Source organism: Oncorhynchus nerka, linkage group LG15 (genome assembly GCF_034236695.1).
Source record: "Oncorhynchus nerka isolate Pitt River linkage group LG15, Oner_Uvic_2.0, whole genome shotgun sequence".
Taxonomy (NCBI): Eukaryota; Metazoa; Chordata; class Actinopteri; order Salmoniformes; family Salmonidae; genus Oncorhynchus; species Oncorhynchus nerka.
In genome coordinates this window covers 63536667-63550981 of record NC_088410.1, presented here as the reverse complement: position 1 = coordinate 63550981, position 14315 = coordinate 63536667, and the positions used below count along the sequence as shown (strand labels likewise).

The following is a 14315-nucleotide window of genomic DNA, read 5'->3' as shown; positions in this document are numbered from 1 at the left end:
CAGAGTTTGGTGGAACCACTGAAACCACCCAGCTTCCTGCCAATACGCCTCATCCTCCCTCTCCTACGCACTCACCTCATTTGCTTTCTCTATCGCCTGAACAAAAACCACAATACTTCCTGGAAATGTACTGTAGTTTCCTTTTCCTTCCCTTGCGGATCCTAAACCCCAATCCCCTCTCTCACTTTGACTCTCCCCACATCCATCATGTTGACACACATCACCCTCTGTGCCAGTGTCTTTCATTCTCATAATCCATAGAATCTCTCCGTTCTCTTCCATTTCACTCCAAACCACCATATCCCCCTCTTCTTCTCTCCTTCCCAGTTTCCCACCCTTTAACCTCCCCTGCTCTTCCATTCCCTCTTTCTCTACAAGCCTCCCATCACCCTCTCCTCTCTCCCTCTACATCTCCTCCAACCCACCCTCCTCACCAGTGCTCTTGCAGTTCTCCTGATCAGGCTCCAGCTCCCAACCCTCGTAGCAGGAACACTTGACACTGAACTTGTCCTGCTCACAGCGCTGGCTACACTTGAGGTGTTTGGCGCAGAAACTCTGGATCTGACAGGTCTTGTTGTTGGAGTCCAGCTCCATGCCCAGGGGGCAGGAACACACCACGCCCTCCCCGGGGGCTACTGTACAGTTATGGCTGCAGTCGCCGTTATCCAGCGAGCACAGGTCTGCAGGGAAAGAGAGGGATGGGTGTTACGGGAGGAGGTGACACTGAACAAAAACAATGGGCCAACACTCTTCTAGAGCTCTCCCTCATGCGGAATACACAACAATGACATAACAGGCATCTGGCATCATATTCCCGGTTTTACTCTGGCACGTTGGTGTCAGCGGTGGGATCCCTGTCCTACCGCCCGGTGCTGGGTAATGCAGTCTTTAGTAGCAGCAGGTCTTACCACAGAGTTTCTCGTCAGAGCCGTCGGGGCAGTCGTCTGTGCCGTCACACAGCTTCTCAGCGGGCAGACAGATGGTGGAGTCGTTGGCACACACATGGTGGGAGAGCTTACACACCAACGCCTCACAGTTGTCCTCGTCTGAGTTGTCCTCACAGTCACTGTCCCCGTCACACACCCAGGCCTTACTGATACAGCGGGCTAGGGATAGGTCAGAGGGCAAAGGTCAGACATTACAGGCAGATACAGTCCACAATAACAAAAATACAGCTACAACCAAATGCAGTCCATCTCCACCAGATAACTCTGAGCTACCCATTTCAATACTGTTACATTTTATGTTATTTCAACAGGCAAATCTTCCATTCCCCCCCCATTTCATTTAAACTCCCATAATTTCTTCCTTATTGCTGTGTCACAACCATCCCCCCCAGTCTCCGTACCAGAGTCTCTACAACCAAACTTGACGGCGGGGTCACACATGTGTGTGACGCCTTCGCAGTTCTTCTCGTCGCTCAGGTCCATGCAGTCGGTGTCCCCATCGCAGCGCCAGCGCATAGGGATGCACAGACCGTCCATACGACACTGGAACTCATCCGTGTGACATCCGCCAGGGGGACGCGTGGCTGAGGGACAGTGATGGAAGAGAGAGAAACGAGGAGTATTATATTACTACCATAACACTCAAACAATTACAGATATGGAAATGTATTAAAAACAGAGATATTTGGGCCTTTGAGTTTTTACAGAACCAGGTAAAACTCTGGGCCCTTGTTATAAGGGCGGCAGGGTAGCCTAGTGGTTAGAGCGTTAGACTAGTAACCGAAAGGTTGCAAGTTCGAATCCCCGAGCTGACAAGGTACAAATCTGTTGTTCTGCCCCTGAACAGGCAGTTTAACCCACTGTTCCTAGGCAGTCATTGAAAATAAGAATTTGTTCTTAACTGACTTGCCTGGATATCGAGTCATTCACTACCTGTGAAGGTAAAATAAAAAATAAATAAAATAAGCTATGACTTTTCATCTGTGTTCATAATTTTTGTTGGAGTCACTGAGTAACTGCCAACGCTGGTTATTTTGAGAAAATGCTAATGCAACCACATTAGGACAGATATCGAGTCATTCACTACCTGTTTCTCCCACTGTGGGGCTCCAATGGGAAACAAGGACACTCTCTATCCCAGGGGATCAGTTTGACCAGAACATCACGCATCAATGATGGACACTATTCACCGACTATTCGCTCAATGGGTAATAAAAAGGGACTGGCAAAACCAACAGGCATCTGGCACAGACAAAGACACAGATGGCAACATTTGGCTAAGGTGTTGGCACGTGTGTGGACCTCACAGTGGGCAGAAGCTTGACAATGCCATGAGACAAAAGATGACGTGATTCATTCATACACACAATACATCAAATCACATCATTAACAAAAAGGCTGACATTCACTAACGACCTGTCACGGCTAAATGAATGGAAACCAATGACCCAAAGACGCCCACGAGTCAAGGGTTGGCAGTGCCACAATGCCAGGGTGATGCAGCGCACTGAAGGGTACAGCTTTCACGCAGAGGCCATGCTCCAGTGGATTACCAATAGAGCCATCATTGGCATCGGTGATTACGGAATGAATTGAAAGACTCGGACATCAACGGTCAACGGCTGTCACAAGAGTTTCATGTGTCACGTCCAAGTGAAAAAAAGGACTGTAGGTTTCTTTTGGAGAAATGGAAATAGTGTGCTTCAAAATGGCTGTGCAAGTGTGGAAGACCATGAGACTAAATCTGTGTAACTATGTGTGTTAGGTTTCATTGTGCAGGTGTTCGTGTGAGCGTGTGCGCGCGCGTGTGTGTGTATGTGTGTAAAAGATCCTGAAGCATCCTGCCTGCCCTCCATTAAAACCTCAGGATTCTGCTTCTCCCTGGGCCCTGCGAGGAGAGCCAAAACCAGACCAGCCCATTAGCCAGCACCACGGGGGGGGGGTTACAGGCCACAGATAAATATATGTTCATTCAAAATTCCCTTGATAGTATTTCATATTTAACTTGTCTGTTTCTCGTCTAAGACTTTGTTTCTTTTGGTTCAGATCCTACATGTAATAAAGTGGTTTGGAGTCGACCACAGGACAGTTTCCTTTCAGGTGAGGCGTTCTACAATTCTCGACCAACTAAACAACACGGGACATAATTGGATGCAGTGTTTACAGTATAAATGGTGAGTTTGTTTCCCACAATTCTTAATTATATGTTCGAAGGAGATACTAGCAGGTTTATAAGCTAGAGGGAGAGATGGAGTAGTGTTTATGACATAATTGCATGTCTGTTGCACAACTAGGGACATGATGTAGTGAGGTTTCACACAGTCAACAGCCATCTAGAAGCCTGTTGTAGACTAACCCTTTTCATTTGGCTGGTCTATAGCACATACAGTAATATGGCATTAAGTTGTCATGGTTGGTGGGTTATGAAGCCGACACTCACATACAGTAATATATGTGGCACCTGATTGGTGCATTACATACAGTAGTTGACACACCCAGACAGCGATTGGTTGGTTACGGAGCCGACATGGAATCAACACTCACAATGATTGGTGAGTTACGGAGTTCATACAACGATTGGTGGGTTACGCTCTCACAGACAGCGATTGGTGGGTTACGCTCTCACAGACAGCGATTGGTGGGTTACGCTCTCACAGACAGCGATTGGTGGGTTACGCTCTCACAGACAGCGATTGGTGGGTTACGCTCTCACAGACAGCGATTGGTGGGTTACGCTCTCACAGACAGCGATTGGTGGGTTACGCTCTCACAGACAGCGATTGGTGGGTTACGCTCTCACAGACAGCGATTGGTGGGCTACAGTGCCGACACTCACCCTGATTGGTGCAGTTGGCGTGAGTCTCGTCGCTGTAGTCTCCACAGTCGTTGTCCCCGTCGCAGGTCCAGTAGTCCGGGATGCAGCGGCCGCTGTTACACTTGAACTGGGCGCTGGAGCAGGAATGGCTGCAGCCCGCCTCGTCACTGTTGTCCCCACAATCATTATCTGCAAGGCAAACGCAGTCAAACCTCTGCCTCGCACCGCTCATACACACAACATAGGCAGACTTGAGTGAAAGACAAAAACTACACCTCCCAGGTTATCGTTTATGTACCTGGTCATTTACATTAGTTATGAAGAACAGTTCTCTCGTCACTCAGACAATAGGTTTTTATCATAATGTAAATAGCCTTTACACAACTATTGTTCATAATGCAATTTGCAGACTCACACACAAAAACACTTAACATTACATTTACAAATGAATTTCAATGTGAGGAAAAAAGGAGAAGAGATAGAGGAAAATAATCACAGAAACTGCATAGATCAAACCATGCACCACGAGTGAATGTACCCAGCACTGATACATTGAGCTTGGCAGCAGAGGAGATGCTTCCCCACAGACCTCATCTAAGCACTTCTAACAGGGAGGTTTGTCTGGTAACTAAACCTTAATGGTGCCCACTGGCAGATCAATATAAAAAGTAAGCTCACTATTGCCGATAGGGTTGAGGCCAATTGGACCTTGTTGTTTAATAATGATGACCCACCACCCCGAACAACAAGATGTTCTCCAGCTTTGATTCTTGTCCATTCATTACGATTACAATGGAAGGCTCTTCCTCCTGCATTAAGTGAGTGAGTAGAAGCAGTAAGAGCCTCCATTATCGGTCTATTGAGATGAATAATGAACTACTGTTAAAGGGTCAAGCTGCCGTTAGTAAGGAAAGCATCCCTGGTTCCCCCTACAGTAGCAGGTCTGCCCCTCCCTCTCCCTCCCCTCTGGGGGCCCCCCTAGCGAGCGCTGGCTTTGGTGCATGTTGATCTATGCACTAACCGGTCGGGTTCGGACAATTCAACTCATCAGAGCCGTCCCCACAATCCTTTTCTGAAACAAAGAAATCAACGGAGACAGCGGAGTGGGCGGACGGCACGACAACAACACACATTGAACAACAACAACACAACGAGCCAATGACAATGAGAGATGAAACAAACACACAAACACCCTTGCCAAATAGAGAGGAAAGCTGTAGTCAGACAGACATGTGGACATCAAATGACATGGGTAGCAACGAGTCAGTGATAAAGCTGGTGATGACTAGAGATGCACACGCAGTAGGAGAACGAGGAAGACGAAGGAGAGACACTCACCATTGTCACAGCGCCAGTTGATGTTGATGCAGCGTCCGTTATTGCAGGTGAACTGGGTGAGAGGGAAACAGGTGGGGTAGGCTGGATGTAGAGAGAGAGAGAATGAGAGAGAGCAAATGGAAGACAGAGTGCTTCGTGTCATAAGAAAAAACAGTAACAGTAACTTACGACTTTACTAGCTATGACCATGATAGTTACGGGCCGCACTACGAGCCTGGGTTTCAGTGATATGGGTATTGTGTTTAGTCTTTTCTGAGGAAGATTTATTTTCTGTGTGTTATAGCATAAGAGAAAGATAAGGGTCAAGGGTCAAAGTTGAGGCAGGTGAACTACCACATGACGCAGGCTCGTCAGAGCGGTCCCCACAGTCATCGTCCAGGTCACATGTCCAGGAGATGGGGATACAGCGACCGCTGGCACACGAGTACTGGTTGGGGGGGCAGGTGCGTGCTGAAATGGTAGGAGTGTGGGGGGGGGAGATTAATAAACAGTTATCCTCAGGAGAACGACTCCAATAGGATGTTATTAGATTGCCCTTTGAAATGTTACAACAGGAGTTGGATTCATGGGAAATGACAAATGACATTTTGAGGATCTCCAGAGCATTGTGTGGATTCAGTCCATGTACACTGGGCTAAGCTGAGGGAAAGGTCAGCCCTAAACAACCATTGTCTGAACGATGTGTACGACAGAGAGAGAAAAGAAAGAGACAGGAAAACAGAAAAATAAAGAGCTAGAAAGAGAGAAAATAATGTGTACAGAATATGTGTGTGTTACTCGTGTGTGTGCGCGTGTGCACATCTGCATTTGAGCGTGTACATCTGTGAGTGTGTGTGAGTGTCCTACCAGAGCAGGTGGTGTTGGACTCATCCTCGTCATTGCCACAGTCGTTGTCTCCGTCACACAGCCAGCGCAGAGGGATACAGCGGTTGTTCTGACACTTAAACCTGTCGGTCGGACAGGTGTGCTGGTCTGGGGGGAGAGAGAGGGAGGGAGGGATTGAAGAAGGTTAGAAGGGGGATAGCAGGGGTACAGAGTGTAAGAGGGCACAGACAGACACAGACTCTCTGGCTAGGCTACTGGAGCCTGTCTGCACTCTGACCACAGACAGACAGAGAGAGCTTTTCCAGACCCACCAACATTCCCACATTCCTTCACACACACACGCGCGCACACACACACTCTCCCGCAGGCATGTGCAAATACAAACCTCCACATAAACACACAACGTCTGTCGTTTCTCAATTCATTCTGGCATCAAAAGACTGTCAAATTGAAATACTGAAAGGCCATCTGTCTCCAGCTGCACAGAGACCAAAGGAAAGGTAGGGGATCTAAAATCAGTGTATGTGTGTGTGTGTCTGTATGCACGTGTGCACACTCACGGCAGAGCTCGGGGGCCTCGTCGCTGTTGTCCAGACAGTCATTGTCACCGTCACACTTCCATCGCTCCTGGATACAGCGGTTGTTCTTACAGGCAAACTCCCCTGGCTGACACTGAGGAGGAGGGATGTAGGTGGGGTTGACTGGAGGGAGAGGGGGAGAGAGGGACAGAGGAAGAGATAGACATGGAAAGAGAGAAGTTGAACGTTTAAATAACACATTTCACCGACAAAGTTTAATGAGTGGAGAGGGACAGTGAGATACTAGCTAATACACTGCAACCAACACCAATCACATCAGCAACCAACAACAAATAGAAAACCCTGTCAAAGCAGTGAGTAAACATGAGCCCAGTGTGTGTGTGTGTGTGTGTGTGTGTGTGTCAAGCCTACTGTCAGACCCTAATCCACCCCCCCTCTCCACACCCTTAAAATCTGTGCTGACTGCTCCATGCGTGAGAGGGTTTTCTATTTGCATTCTATACACATGTGTTCTTTCTTCCCCTCTCACAGACGCATACACTGACAGTTCAACTTTGAAATAGAGTTTTATTCTAGGCTAATCTCTATAAACCCTGATGTCGGTAGCATGTGATAAAATTCCCTTCCATACGAGTTCACACACACACACACGAGTTCACACACACACACACATTGTGGGAGTTTTGAATTGAGTGTAAAATCCTGGTCTCCTATAGGTGGCCCTTGCTCCCGGACCTCTCACCTTTACAGCTGGTGTTATCTTTGTCATCTAGTAGCTGGTCCTCTGCACAGGCACACTGTCTCCCATCAGGGATGGCCAGACACAGACTACTGCAGCCACCGTTATTCACACGACATGCATTAGAACCTGCACAGAGAGAGAGAGATGGGCGGGGGGGTTATAAACACACAGATTAGTGTCTGAATATAAGGGTTTGTGCATGCAATGTATGTGTATCAGCGATACAGTGCATTCGGAAAGTATTCAGAACCCTTGACTTTTTCCTCATTTTGTTATTTCAGACCCCTTGACATTTTCCGCTTAAATCGTTTTCTCCCCATCAGTCTACACACAATACCCCATAATGACAAACCAAAAACAGCTTTTTAGACACTTTTTTAAAATAGAATATTAAAAGTACTCAGTACTTGTTGAAGCACCTTCGGAAGCGATTACAGCCTCAAGTCTTCTTGGGTATGATGCTACAACCTTGGCACAACTGTATTTGGGGAGTTTCTCCCATTCTTCAGATCCTCTCACGCTCTGTCAGGTTGGATGGGGAGAGTCGCTGCACTGCTATTTTCAGATTCCTCCAGAGCTGCTCAATCGGGTTCACATCCAGGATTTGGCAGGGCCACTCGAGGACATTCAGAGAATTGTCCCGAAGCTTGGCTGTGTCCTTAGGGTCGTTGTCCTGTTGGAAGGTGAACCTTCACCCCAGTCTGAGGTCCTTAGCGGTCTGGAACAGGTTTTCATCAAGGATCTCTGTACTTTGCAATGTTAGTCTCCCAGTCCCTGCCACTGAAAAACATCCCTACAACATGATGCTGCCAACACCATGCTTCACCGTAGGGGTGGAGCCAGGTTTCTTCCACACGCGACACAGTTCTCCCACTTAAAAAGATGAGGCCTGTAATTTTCATCATAGGTACACTTCAACTACGACAGACAAAATGAGAAAAAAATATCCAGAAAATCACATTGTAGGATTTTAATGAATTTATTTGCAAATTATGGTGGAAAATAAGTATTTGGTCAATAACAAAAGTTTCTCAATACTTTGTTATATACCCTTTGTTGGCAATGACAGAGGTCAAACGTTTTCTGTAAGTCTTCACAAGGTTTTCACACACTGTTGCTGGTATTTTGGCCCATTCCTCCATGCAGATCTCCTCTAGAGCAGTGATGTTTTGGGGCTGTTGCTGGGCAACATGGACTTTCAACTCCCTCCAAAGATTTTCTATGGGGTTGACATCTGGAGACTGGCTAGGCCACTTCAGGACCTTGAAATGATTCTTACGAAGCCACTCCTTCGTTGCCCAGGCGGTGTGTTTGGGATCATTGTCATGCTGAAAGACCCAGCCACTTTTCATCTTCAATGCCCTTGCTAATGGAAGGAGGTTTTCACTCAAAATCTCACGATACATGGCCCCATTCATTCTTTCCTTTACACGGATCAGTCGTCCTGGTCCCTTTGCAGAAAAACAGCCCCAAAGCATGATGTTTCCACCCCCATGCTTCACAGTAGGTATGGTGTTCTTTGGATGCAACTCCGCATTCTTTGTCCTCCAAACACGAGTTGAGTTTTTACCAAAAAGTTATATTTTGGTTTCATCTGACCATATGACCTTCTCCCAATCCTCTTCTGGATCATCCAAATGCTCTCTAGCAAACTTCAAACGGGCCTAGACATGTAGTGGCTTAAGCAGGGGGACACGTCTGGCACTGCAGGATTTGTGTGTTACTGATGGTAGGCTTGGTTACTTTGGTCCCAGCTCTCTGCAGGTCATTCACTAGGTCCCCCCGTGTGGTTCTGGGATTTTTGCTCACCGTTCTTATGATCATTTTGACCCCATGGGGTGAGATCTTGTGTGGAGCCCCAGATCGAGGGAGATTATCAGTGGTCTTGTATGTCTTCCATTTCCTAATAATTGCTCCCACAGTTGATTTCTTCAAACCAAGCTGCTTACCTATTGCAGATTCAGTCGTCACAGCCTGGTGCAGGTCTACAATTGTGTTTCTGGTGTCCTTTGACAGCTCTTTGGTCTTGGCCATAGTGGAGTTTGGAGTGTGACTGAGGTTGTGGACAGGTGTCTTTTATACTGATTACAAGTTCAAACAGGTGCCATTAATACAGGTAACGAGTGGAGGAGGAGCCTCTTAAAGAAGTTACAGGTCTGTGAGAGCCAGAAATCTTGCTTGTTTGTAGGTGACCAAATACTTATTTTCCACCATAATTTGCAAATAAATTCATTACAAATCCTACAATGTGATTTTCTGGATTTTTTTTTTCTCATTTTGTCTGTCATAGTTGAAGTGTACCTATGATAAATTACAGGCCTCATCTTTTTAAGTGGGAGAACTTGCACAATTGGTGGCTGACTAAATACTTTTTTGCCCCACTGTATAGACAAGTGTATGTCTTTCCAAATCATGTCCAATCAATTGAATTTACCACAGGTGTACTCCTATCAAGTTGTAGAAACATCTAAAGGATGACCAATGGAAACAGGATGCACCTGAGCTCAATTTCGAGCTTCATAGCAAAGGGTTTGAATACTTATATAAATAAGTTCTGTTTTTTTATTATTATTATATATTTGCAAAAATGTCTATAAACGTCTTCACTTTGTAATTATGGGGTATTGTGTGTCGATTGATAAGAAAAATAAATATTCAATCCATTTTAGAATGAGGCTGTAATGTAACAAAACGTGGAAAAAGTCAAGGGGTCTGAATACTTTCCGAATGCATTATATCTCAAGTTACAATTCAGACCTAGCTGCAGATCTGTCATCTGATATGAGCACGGTAGCCATAATAAAAAGTGATGAGTGACAGAGGGTAGACAGATGGATGGGGTTGTGTCTGGGTGGACAGGGTGTAGTGTCCTGTACCTTGCTGCTGCTGGGCGTCATACATGCGGATCTCGAAGATGGGCGGCCGTTCGTTGCGGAGCAGGGTGACGGTCCTGGTGATCTGGTCCAGTTTGTAGATGCTGCCGCTGCGGTACTCGTTCCAGAACAGGAAGTGTTTGTAGTGACACAGGCCAAAGGCGTGGTTCAACTCCTGACCCTCGTATACCGTCTGATAGCAACAGCACAACACAAGGTCATATTCATTAGTACACACCTTAGCAAAACATTTTGCAACTGAAACACAGGTATTGTCAATGTCTGACCTTCAGTTCGGTGTTGTTGAGGTGGTCATAGTAGGGTTAGGGTTGGGGTTAGGTTAAGCACTAGTAACCAGTCTGACTGACCTTGCGTTCAGTGTTGTTAATGTAGACCATCTCGATGCGGTCATAGTATGCGTCCACCCAGTACAGAATGCCCTGTGGGATGTCCAGACTCAGACCATTGGGCCACAATACTGTCTTACTGGTCAGGAACACATTCCTGTTAGAACCATCCATCCAGGCCCGCTCAATCTTCCCTCTTTTACTCTCCTTGGGATCTTCCTCCCAGTCAGTCCAGTACATCCACCTTGGAAGAGAGAGAGGAGGGGTGGGTGAGCAGGGTGTGTGTGTGTTTTGGTACATTGTGACTGGACAAGTAAAGTACTTCCGGCGCCGACTGAGATGGCCGCCTCGCTTCGCGTTCCTAGGAAACTATGCATTTTTTTTTTTTTTACGTGTTATTTCTTACATTAGTACCCCAGGTCATCTTAGGTTTCATTACATACAGTCGAGAAGAACTACTGAATATAAGATCAGCGCCAACTCACCATCAGTACGACCAAGAATATGTTTTCCGCGACGCGGATCCGGTGTTCTGCCTTACAAACAGGACAACGGAATGGATCGCATGCAGCGACCCAAGGAAACGACTCCGAAAAAGAGGGAAACGAGGCGGTGTTCTGGTCAGACTCCGAAAAAGGGCACATCGCGCACCACTCCCCAGCATTCTTCTTGCCAATGTCCAGTCTCTTGACAACAAGGTTGACGAAATCCGAGCAAGGGTAGCATTCCAGAGGGACATCAGAGACTGCAACGTTCTCTGCTTCACAGAAACATGGCTTACTGGGAAGACGCTATCCGAGGCGGTGCAGCCAACGGGTTTCTCCACGCATCGCGCCGACAGAAACAAACATCTTTCTGGTAAGAAGAGTGGCGGGGCGTATGCCTCATGACTAACGAGACATGGTGTGATGAAGGAAACATACAGGAACTCAAATCCTTCTGTTCACCTGATTTAGAATTCCTCACAATCAAATGTAGACCGCATTATCTTCCAAGAGAATTCTCCTCGATTTTAATCACAGCCGTATATATCCCCCCCCCAAGCAGACACATCGATGGCTCTGAACGAACTTTATTTAACTCTTTGCAAACTGGAAACCATTTATCCGGAGGCTGCATTCATTGTAGCTGGGGATTTTAACAAAGCTAATCTGAAAACAAGACTCCCTAAATTTTACCAGCATATCGATTGCGCAACCAGGGGTGGTAAAACCTTGGATCATTGTTACTCTAACTTCCGCGACGCATATAAGGCCCTGCCCCGCCCCCCTTTCGGAAAAGCTGACCACGACTCCATTTTGTTGATCCCTGCCTACAGGCAGAAACTAAAACAAGAGGCTCCCACGCTGAGGTCTGTCCAACGCTGGTCAGACCAAGCTGACTCCACACTCCAAGACTGCTTCCATCACGTGACTGGGACATGTTTCAGACATTGCGTCAGATGGAAATATTGACGAATACGCTGATTCGGTGTGCGAGTTCATTAGAACGTGCGTCGAAGATGTCGTTCCCATAGCAACGATAAAAACATTCCCAAACCAGAAACCGTGGATTGATGGCAGCATTCGCGTGAAACTGAAAGCGCGAACCACTGCTTTTAATCAGGGCAAGGTGTCTGGTAATATGTCCGAATATAAACAATGCAGCTATTCCTCCGCAAGGCTATTAAACAAGCTAAGCGTCAGTACAGAGACAAAGTGGAATCTCAATTCAATGGCTCAGACACAAGAGGCATGTGGCAGGGTCTACAGTCAATCACGGACTACAAGAAGAAACCCAGCCCAGTCACGGACCAGGATGTCTTGCTCCCAGGCAGACTAAATCACTTTTTTGCCCGCTTTGAGGACAATACAGTGCCACTGACACGGCCTGCAACGAAAACATGCGGTCTCTCCTTCACTGCAGCCGAGGTGAGTAAGACATTTAAACGTGTTAACCCTCGCAAGGCTGCAGGCCCAGACGGCATCCCCAGCCGCGCCCTCAGAGCATGCGCAGACCAGCTGGCCGGTGTGTTTACGGACATATTCAATCAATCCCTATACCAGTCTGCTGTTCCCACATGCTTCAAGAGGGCCACCATTGTTCCTGTTCCCAAGAAAGCTAAGGTAACTGAGCTAAACGACTACCGCCCCGTAGCACTCACTTCCGTCATCATGAAGTGCTTTGAGAGACTAGTCAAGGACCATATCACCTCCACCCTACCTGACACCCTAGACCCACTCCAATTTGCTTACCGCCCAAATAGGTCCACAGACGATGCAATCTCAACCACACTGCACACTGCCCTAACCCACCTGGACAAGAGGAATACCTATGTGAGAATGCTGTTCATCGACTACAGCTCGGCATTCAACACCATAGTACCCTCCAAGCTCGTCATCAAGCTCGAGACCCTGGGTCTCGACCCCGCCCTGTGCAACTGGGTACTGGACTTCCTGACGGGCCGCCCACAGGTGGTGAGGGTAGGCAACAACATCTCCTCCCCGCTGATCCTCAACACGGGGCCCCACAAGGGTGCGTTCTGAGCCCTCTCCTGTACTCCCTGTTCACCCACGACTGCGTGGCCACGCACGCTCCAACTCAATCATCAAGTTTGCGGACGACACAACAGTGGTAGGCTTGATTACCAACAACGACGAGACGGCCTACAGGGAGGAGGTGAGGGCCCTCGGAGTGTGGTGTCAGGAAAATAACCTCACACTCAACGTCAACAAAACTAAGGAGATGATTGTGGACTTCAGGAAACAGCAGAGGGAACACCCCCCCTATCCACATCGATGGATCAGTAGTGGAGAGGGTAGCAAGTTTTAAGTTCCTCGGCATACACATCACAGACAAACTGAATTGGTCCACTCACACTGACAGCGTCGTGAAGAAGGCGCAGCAGCGCCTCTTCAACCTCAGGAGGCTGAAGAAATTCGGCTTGTCACCAAAAGCACACAAATGCACAATCGAGAGCATCCTGGCGGGCTGTATCACCGCCTGGTACGGCAACTGCTCCGCCCTCAACCGTAAGGCTCTCCAGAGGGTAGTGAGGTCTGCACAACGCATCACCGGGGGCAAACTACCTGCCCTCCAGGACACCTACACCACCCGATGTTACAGGAAGGCCATAAAGATCATCAAGGACATCAACCACCCGAACCACTGCCTGTTCACCCCGCTATCATCCAGAAGGCGAGGTCAGTACAGGTGCATCAAAGCTGGGACCGAGAGACTGAAAAACAGCTTCTATCTCAAGGCCATCAGACTGTTAAACAGCAATCACTAACATTGAGTGGCTGCTGCCAACACACTGTCATTGACACTGACCCAACTCCAGCCACTTTAATAATGGGAATTGATGGGAAATGATGTAAATATATCACTAGCCACTTTAAACAATGCTACCTTATATAATGTTACTTACCCTACATTATTCATCTCATATGCATATGTATATACTGTACTCTAGATCATCGACTGCATTCTTATGTCACTAGCCACTTTAACTATGCCACTTTGTTTACTTTGTCTACATACTCATCTCATATGTATATACTGTACTCGATACCATCTACTGTATGCTGCTCTGTACCATCACTCATTCATATATCCTTATGTACATATTCCTTATCCCCTTACACTGTGTATAAGACAGTAGTTTTGGAATTGTTAGTTAGATTACTTGTTGGTTATCACTGCATTGTCGGAACTAGAAGCACAAGCATTTCGCTACACTCGCATTAACATCTGCTAACCATGTGTATGTGACAAATAACATTTGATTTGATTTGATTTCTGCCCCAGCTGACATCTGATCGAGTAGCATTCTATAGGACGTCTCCTAACCACCCTCGTCCACCCCCACAGTGAAGGGTCCCCTAGTCTGGCTGTCAATATACTGACT

The 14315-nt window shown here is 47.2% G+C and overlaps 1 protein-coding gene across 4 annotated transcripts in view; it reads right to left on the bottom strand.

The window, feature by feature from the left end:
* The window catches only part of LOC115143100 (low-density lipoprotein receptor-related protein 1-like), a 181163-nt gene that overhangs the window by 65791 nt on the left and 101057 nt on the right, over positions 1 to 14315 (bottom strand). For all 4 annotated transcript variants that reach the window (XM_029683178.2, XM_029683180.2, XM_029683179.2 and 1 more), the window contains exons 13-23: positions 10448 to 10670; positions 10083 to 10272; positions 7207 to 7332; positions 6486 to 6626; positions 5947 to 6072; positions 5434 to 5550; positions 5101 to 5181; positions 3784 to 3951; positions 1349 to 1531; positions 909 to 1106; positions 435 to 680 (exon numbers count right to left, since the gene is read on the bottom strand). In XM_029683178.2, the coding sequence (XP_029539038.1) occupies positions 435 to 680; positions 909 to 1106; positions 1349 to 1531; positions 3784 to 3951; positions 5101 to 5181; positions 5434 to 5550; positions 5947 to 6072; positions 6486 to 6626; positions 7207 to 7332; positions 10083 to 10272; positions 10448 to 10670 (1799 nt within the window). The remainder of the gene's footprint in view (positions 1 to 434; positions 681 to 908; positions 1107 to 1348; positions 1532 to 3783; positions 3952 to 5100; positions 5182 to 5433; positions 5551 to 5946; positions 6073 to 6485; positions 6627 to 7206; positions 7333 to 10082; positions 10273 to 10447; positions 10671 to 14315) is intronic.